Below are 8,867 nucleotides of genomic sequence, written 5' to 3'. Positions count from 1 at the left end.
TTTTTTTGTTCTTATGAAATGTTAACCAAGTCACACCAGAAATTATTTTCCTGAACAATAAATAACTTAAGACAGAGCCTAACATAGGTTTTCTAGGTATTCAAATATTTACCAAGTACCTTTACTGAACAGGCCTAATTTTACTCTGCAGATATTCTAAACCAGATAGACAAGGCCACTGTCTTCACAGAACTTACCATGGAGGCTAAAGCTAAGTTAACAAGAACCTGTGTGTATTAGGAAAGGAGAAATAGTGTGCTGGGAAACTCAGGAGGAACACTTAAACCAGAGAGGAGTTCCCAGAGTGAGCTTCCTGGAGGAAGTGACCTGACATAAAAATGAAATTTAAAAGACAGGAGGACTAGACAGAAAAGCAAAATGAGGAGGCAAGTTTATAAGCAGAGAGTATAGCAATGTGTAGAAGGCAAGAGGCAGAGAGCAAGAACCTAGTACCTTCAAGAACTGAAATTCCATCAGACCTGAGAGTGTCCAGTTGGATGTAAGAAGTAGCAAGAGATGACTTTAACAGATGAGTATAGATCCTGCAGAGGCATTTGGGACTTTATCCCAATAGCAGTGGGATCTTACAGGTTTTAAACAGCAGAAATGTACTAGATTGATGTTTCTAAGAGCACGGTTGAGAGATCTGGGGGTGAGGGCTGGCTGAGAGCAAATGAAATGACTTGTGGAAGATGGTGAAAAGAAGACAAATCATGGAAACATCAAATATGAAAATCGGCAGAGGAAAACGAGAACACAGGAGCAGAAAACTTTTAAGTAATTTACTCATGACCTGACACACTGCCAAAAAGGTCAAGGAAAACAAAGCGTAAAAGTTTTCCATTGGGTTTAGCAATGAGGTAGTCTATGGTAAGATGAAGAAGCCCATTAATACTAGTATCCAAATACACTCTCCAATGGTTGATGTGATATGTTAGCATTTTGGTTTCATTTTGTAACCCTTTAATTTTTTTTTTTTTTAAGTAATCTTTATGCCCAATGTGGGGCTTGAACTGATGACCCCGAGATCCTGCTAAACCAGCCAGGTACCCATTATTTTGTAACTCTATATAAAAGCAGGTATCCCCAATTTCAGATGGCTCAAACTGACCTCCATTTTTATACCCTTTAAGAAAAAATGACTGCACTCAACAAGCAGCCAAAACAATCTACTGCCACAGTCTTCAGCAATACCTTTAGGAACAATGACAGGGCTGAATGGTTAAGTTTTTGACATGAAAGAATAAGGAGTCATTGGAGTCACCATGAAAACATACTAGGAGCTTTCATTCTAAGATTTAAATACAGTTAATCCACATTTAATCTGACATTCATGACCTAAACAAGACACCTTCGTGTTATGAAAAATGCCTATAATAATTACTAGGAAAAGAAATTATTTCAGTCCTAACTTCATTGGACTCATTTTGAGAAATCTCCACATTTCAGTAATGATGCCTTGACTGGAAGTAATACACATATACACATAAAAATATCCAATTGCTGAGGCACCTGGGTGGCTTGGTTGAGCATGTCTGACTTCAGCTCAGATCATGATCTCACAGTTCATGAGTTCGTGAGTTTAAGCCCCACATCGGGCTCGCTGCTGTCAGCCTGTCAGCACAGAGCTTGCTTTGGATCATCTGTCCCCCTCTTTTTACCTTCCCCCAGCTTATGCTCTCCCCAGAACAAATAAATATATATTTTTTAAATCTAGTTGCTTAAACAAAAAGGATTTGTTGGCTCACCTGAGTCCAGAATCATATTTGGTTTAGGCACAGTTGGATTAGGCTTCCTGTTACGGTTCTCAGCTCTGCCTTCCACATGTTGACCTAAACCTAAAGCTGGATTCCCTCACGCTGGCTACCCACCACACCATCCAGTTAGGGTGAAAGCTGCTCCTGATTGTCAAAATAAGATTCTAAGTTCACTCTGGACAAATGGATCACGAGCTCACCCCTGAGATTACATATAGAGACTGGTTTAAACCAATTTAGGGCCACACCGGGAGGTAGGAATGGGATTAGTAATCCCCAAAATGTATGACCACTATACACTGAGAGGTTAAATGGATACTACAGAGGCAACCAAAAATGTCCCCTCTACTCAATGGTCCAATCCAGCAAAAAATGACCCAGAAAGGAGCATTTGCACGTTGTTGTAAATGTATTTGCTTTATTAAAAAGCAAGATCCTTTGTAATGTATTTTCATGATCTCTTTTGGCATAAATGCTCGAATTTAGATTAATGTGCTTTTAGGAAATCAGGGTTTAATTGCAGCCATCATTCAGAAACTAAGTTGTGAATTGGGGTTGCCTTTTCCTGCAAAGTATTATCTTACAGTCTTGAGCTATTCAGGAGCTGAAAAGAGCATTTTCTAAGTGAAGTCTGTTTTTTGTTAAGTTTCCTTTTTTTTTTTTTTTTTTTTTTTTTGAGATAATTTCTCAAGGTCTTTGGTGATATTATACAGGAAATGTCACTCGTCATCAAAAACTTAATCCCAATGTCCAAATAATAAGACTGGAGCCAGAAGCACAGGCTGGAGCAGAGATAGAGAAGTCAGTGGATATGGAATGGGGATTGGGACCAGTCAAGAATACATACAGCAAGATCCCGGAATCAAGGGTGTTCCAAATTTTCCATATTGTTTTAGTATCTCTAGGTTCTTGTTCAAAACAACTCAGCAGTGCTATACATTATTGAGAATTTATGCATTTACTACCATTTTTTGGTTACAATGTCCAATTATGAAGTGAGTTCTTCCTTCTACAGGTTTTACTTATTGATTAACAATAAGATACCACACATGCTGTTATTTTGAAATCAGCAGTACTGCCAAGAACAAAGAACCAATGGGAAGAGAAGCCATTTGTGCTCCATTGTTTCTGAATTTGGAAAATAAGTTCTGAGACCAAACATCATGTGCTCCATTTGAGGGATCAAGTGTGAAGATTGTTGTTACAAATTAGTAGGACTACCTGGTATTCAGAATTTTGAAAAATCACTGCATTGCACAATATAATAATAAACTGACTAACAGCACAGCCGTATGGAAAATAAACACAGAAGAGCAAGAGCATAAGCAACAATGAATCACAGAAACTGAGAGTTGGAGTGCTGCATATTGCAGAGGTTCAGAGTTTCCAAAAACTGTTATATGAGTGATGAGGTACAGATGCGTAAGTCATGCATGCAGAGAGGAGTTCATTTGTATTGCGAAGCCTGCACTGTATCCACATGTAGCTGAATAAACTGAACTGAACAGAGACTATTGAATTTCCAAGGTTTCTTTCTATATTTCTGGATTGTTTTAACTATAAACACCAAAGACATACATTGGTGGACAATGTGAGGGCAGGGGTTGTTTGGGTATTGTTTTTTTGAAGATAGGAAAATATATTAGACACAATGGCAGCTGTTATTTTTATTCATCCTTATTACATAAAATAAGTAAAAGATGATAATGTTAAAATTATGATGAGGTATTTATTTCATTCACTTTCATTATTTAGTAACTGATGTATCTGTATCACTATGTTTGCAAAATATTAGTTAGAAAATTGAAAATCTAATTGTGTGTTCTCTTGTTTTGGCCTGTTTTCGATACAAGTTCCAACAGCAAATAAATTTACCTTCTTGGGGCGAAAATGCTAGCTTAAGCATTTTAATTAATTTCTTCTGAGGTAACCAGTCTGTAAGTTTCTAAACTTTTCTAAACCTTTTATCCAAATATTAGTGGAAGAAATACCATCTACCTTTGTAAATATAAAGTTATGATCTACTTATTTTAGAAAACTAATAACACAAAGCTCAACTCAACTATAACCAGATTGGCATATTTAAACTTTTGATCTCAGAAATCAGAATATTTCAAAAATAAAATAAGGAACTCTGTCATTTGGGGTCAAATTTGGGAGGAAATAGCTAAAATCACAGCTTGATAACTAGCACCAATGATTAATTGCTTTTTCAACATGTGGATTATCTTGGTGCCAAAAATTATGGAACAATTGCCTAACAAATTGGAGAGTCCCTGATGTCAGTACTCATATTTTCTTTGGATTATACTAAGCAATTATGCTAACCTTACTAATGACTGAGTAAAATGGTATTGTGCCTTGGGGCACATTTTGATGAACTACAGTTGTACTTCTCATAACCTAAGAGGCATATGCATAAAGAAGTATATTGTTCAGAATAGGGCTCTGTGACCTTTATGTTAGATTATAGAGAATTATAAATATCTATCACATAACTATGAATATGTTTATCATTAATAGTCATAACTTTAAATTATTTACCTTCCTGAAAAATTAGCTGATAAAAGCTCATCTCCAAATAAATGTTTGATTTAAATAGCTCCGTTTTTGTTCCTAGAATTTACTACCCCATACCACATCCTCATATTCAGTTCAATTTATTATTTGTACTAAATTTATTTGCATTTATTATTTGTACTGTATTTATGATATCAGATAAATCCTTTAAAACATGCATGTATTTAGCTTTAATCCTTTCCTTCAACTTCTATGTAATCCATCTATCGTTTCTTGAATGTGTTTCCAGTATACTTGAGGCTATTATCTTAATATCCTGGGCTTAAATAAAGTAACAGAAATTAGGATAAATAAGAAATTTAATTTATGATCTGACATTATGAGGACACAATCATGGTTGAATAATTATAACTATCTGAAATGTTCTATAACTTCAGAAAAGTTGATCTGTCACCAATGTGAGAATTACACATCAACACCACTTTTCAGGGGAGATTATTTTTAAACATTCTAAATGGTCTCAATATTTAGGTAAAATACTACATCACTTAAAACTAAGGAACTATTAACTATTGAAATAGTAATTTATTTAGACAGACAACAACACAATGAACTTCTAGCTATCCCCAGATCGAAAGCTATGTTAAATATGAGAATTGGGAGCACAAATAGAAATTATATTTTCTAACTCTCAGGCTCTTGCTATCAGATTTCTAAGAGCATCTTTGATAATACTATATAACATTACATTGCAATCAAGATTTTGAATTTCAAATTTTAATAAAGTGACAACTGTTCTCTCATTCAAATTTTAAATATAATAAAATTAGTTTTTCCTAAAAACAAAGGGAAATTTTACATTCTGCCTTATGGGTTAAATGCTGCTATATATCAAAATCCAAATTTCACACTATGGCCTAAGGGCTGATGGATTCCTGTTTTGCTTTCATTCCATTCTCTCTCTCCCCCTCCTCAAAAGGATCCAGCAACACTGTCCTCTGGGTCCTTAAGCTCATCCAGTTCTTCAACACTCACCACACACCACACTCCTCCCCACCCCTGTCCCCAAGCCCTCAAACTGGTGTTTCTCAGGCCTGGAACACTTCCTTGCAGGCACTCAGGCCTGCTTGTTAGTCTCCTCAGCCTTCAAGTCTCTGTCCAAATTCTGCCTCCTCAGAGAGGCCTTGCCATCTCATCTTAAGATAACACCTCTCTCCTTCCCTCCTTCCACCCCAGTTTCACTCTATTTCTTTCACAGACTGTACCACAATCTGAAATTATCTTGGTCATTGATTTATTTACTTTTTCACTGCCTCTCTCCGCTGACTAGAATATAAGCTCCAACAGCCTGGGGACTTGGTCTAACTAACTTCTGTATCCCCAGCACCTTGAACAAGGCAGGTACTTGGTGAGTATTTGTTCAGTGAAGAAACAAATGCAATGGACATTTCAACTTTTTAAGAAATATTAACAATATGTGTTTTTAGAATGACAAGATTAAATGGGTTCATGTCTTTGTATGGGAAATTGACTTGTTGCACTGTGCAATCACTATAAAATAAATCTCTTTTCTCAAATTCTTTTTCTCAAATTTTAATAGATTTAAAACAAGAGTGGAAAAAAATTGTTTTTCAATCAAGGGTCACCATTATGGAAATATAGAAAGGGCCACACATTAGCAAAAAAGCACCAGCCATTTTCAAAAACAAGCATAAAGGAAAGGAGCTCTTTTCAAACAAGCTGACCTAAAATAAAGCAGAGAGAAGCCAAATAAATAAAGCAACTAAACAAAGTATACAGGTATACAAGATGTTTCACTGATTTTGATATATAACCTGTGTACAAATCATTTACAATTATAGAATATATAATATAGCAAATGACAGAAATCAGTTACTAAGTTTTTTAAAAATTATTTCTTGGGGTACCTGGGTGGCTCAGTAGGTTAAGTGACCAATTCTTTTTTTTTTTTCCAGGTTTTAAAACTTTTTATTCGCATACTAAAAAAAATTGTGCATTCCAATAATTAAAATCATTTGAACAAAAAAATGGCACTCTGATTAAACTGCATTTTACAGACTGTAGGACACCTTGAACCAGCTTGTTTTTTAGATTTCTCTGGTCCTCCCACCCAGCTTCTTCCTTCACCAACATGCAAGTTCTTTTCCTTTGCTGCCAGTCAGACAAGCACATGGGAGAGGTAGGCGCCTTTGTTTGTCAGTAGTTCTCAATGTGGCAAGGGGCAGCACAGTCATTTAAACTTGATCCAACCTCCCTGCATCTTACAGAGTTAAACAGCTAAAAGAAGTAAAATAAGAAGGCAATGCTTGTGGAATGTGCAGTGCATACTGGTGGCGCATGCCTCATTACGATTTGCCTGCTTGCTTCTCCTGTTCAATCGTTTCTTTTGAAGGCAGTGGATTTTTCTCTTGCGTTTCTGTCTTCTTCAGTTTAGACTTATCAAATTTCTCAATCTCAGCCATATCAGGTTTGTCAGTCATAGTTGCAAAGGAGGTGCACAAGCAAGCGAAGTCCGATCTGTGCAGTGGCCTCCGCCTAGTGCCCAAGTGACCAATTCTTGATTTCAGCTCAGGTCATGATCTCATGGTTCCTGAGATCGAGTCTTGCCTCAGGCTCTTCACTGAGAGGGAGGATTAGGATTCTCTCTCTCTCTCTGCCTCTCCCCCCCCACACACTCTTGTACTCCCTCAAAATAAATAATTTTTTAAACATTTTTAAATAAATAAAAGTTGTTTGTTATTAGTTCCCATATTGTATACATCATGGCATTAGTAGGCCATGAAGCTCTTAATTAAATGATCATCCCCAGGTTACAGAAATCAGGAGTAATACCTTGAATGGAAACTGCCTCATCCATAAGCAAAGGGTTTTCTTTGTACTATTCTACAAATGCAGCTTCTATAAATGGATAATTGTTAAGAAACTTTTCATTCCACCTAAACTAAAACTTTCTGTAATCACTTTATTTCCTTTCCAAATATCCTATAAAAATAAGAATCATGCCCCAAATTTCTAAGCAAATCTTCCTTGCTTAAAGGAATTTTCCATTGCTCCCTGTATTATTTATTGCTGCAAAACAAATTACCCCAAAACTTAGTGGCTTAAAACAATATAATTTTATTATTTCACAGGTTTCATGGGTCAGGAATTTGGGTCCTCTCCTTCAGGGTCTCTCGTAAGGCTTCAATCAAGGTGTTGGCCAGGGATAAGGTTCCATCTAAAAGCTCAACTGGGGCATGATTGACTTCCAAACTTAAACAATAGGTCTCAGTTCCTCATTGGCTGTTGGCTAGATGTCATGTTCAGTTCTTTGCCATGTAGGGCCCTCCTAAATGACAGTTTGTTCTATCAAAGAGCGCAAGTTACTTGCTCTAACTAAAGTTACTTGGAAACTCCAGTGGAGACTTTTTAAAATGTGCTTCATAGCACTATTCTTCCAAGAGTGCCTTTTTTTTTTTTTTTTTTTTTTTTTTTTGCCCAAGAGTGCCTTTTAAAATGATTCTCAAGACTTCACAACATTTCTTTTGCAAATACAAATTTACCAACATCTGTCAAAGTGTAAATCTTAGAGTACTTTACACTAAACGTGTCACTGAAGACAAGTATTTCTTGTGGTCTGCCAAATTACCGCCATATTGGAAAATACACAGATTATTGTTTAACACTGTGTGCCACTAGACAGGGATTATATCTCACACATTCTCTCTTTTTTTAAGTTTATTTATTTTGAGAGAGTGCACACACTCATGGGGGAAGGGCAAAGAGAGGGAGAATCCCAGGTAGGCTCCTCACTGTCAACGCAGAGCCCAACAGATCTGGAACTCACAAACCAGGAGATCGTGACTTGAGTGGAAATCAAGAGTCAGACACTTAACCAACTGAGCCACCCAGGCATCCCTGTAGCTTTTTATTCTTTAGGTACCCCTCCTCCTCAAACTCTCCCATATCTGAATCTAAATTGTTAATTTATGAATCACTGAATTATTATTTCTTCTCAGAACAAATCTCATCTCTGATGACTCTAACATCTTAACCAGCTTTGCTTCTCTCTTCCATCCAAACTACTTGGCCTAGTTATTGACTCGCTATTTCTCACTTCCCTACCTTCTCCCACACTGCCATTTATGACCTCATGGTTTCAATGATTAGTTCTATGCTGGAAACTATTAAACCTCACTTTACACTTAACATGCATGTATAGGGGTGCCTGGGTGGCGCAGTCGGTTAAGTGTCCAACTTCAGCCAGGTCACGATCTCACGGTCCGTGAGTTCGAGCCCCGCGTCAGGCTCTGGGCTGATGGCTCGGAGCCTGGAGCCTGTTTCCGATTCTGTGTCTCCCTCTCTCTCTGCCCCTCCCCCGTTCATGCTCTGTCTCTCTCTGTCCCAAAAATAAATAAACGTTGAAAAAAAATTTTTTTTAAATAAAAAAAAAAATGCATGTATAAACCAAACTCATTGAGTTCCCCTCAAATTTCTTGCTACCTCTCCTCTTTCTCCATTATCATTCCTTTATCCTAGCTAATACCCAGGGATTATTTTCAACTTCTTCCTCCCTTTATCCTATAAATC

The 8,867-nt window shown here is 36.9% G+C and overlaps 1 protein-coding gene across 1 annotated transcript; it reads right to left on the bottom strand.

Annotated features, from left to right (window-relative positions):
- Positions 1 to 6,250: 6,250 nt before the first annotated feature.
- Positions 6,251 to 6,960, bottom strand: LOC109496027 (thymosin beta-4-like). The gene has a single exon (XM_045050233.1). The coding sequence runs from the start codon at positions 6,776 to 6,778 to the stop codon at positions 6,644 to 6,646; it is 135 nt and encodes a 44-aa protein (XP_044906168.1). The 5' UTR covers positions 6,779 to 6,960; the 3' UTR covers positions 6,251 to 6,643.
- Between the last annotated feature and the right edge of the window lie 1,907 nt (positions 6,961 to 8,867).

This window comes from Felis catus, chromosome F2 (genome assembly GCF_018350175.1).
Source record: "Felis catus isolate Fca126 chromosome F2, F.catus_Fca126_mat1.0, whole genome shotgun sequence".
Taxonomy (NCBI): domain Eukaryota; kingdom Metazoa; phylum Chordata; class Mammalia; order Carnivora; family Felidae; genus Felis; species Felis catus.
The sequence above is the reverse complement of the archived record's forward strand: the minus strand, read 5'-3'. Positions and strand labels throughout refer to the sequence as shown.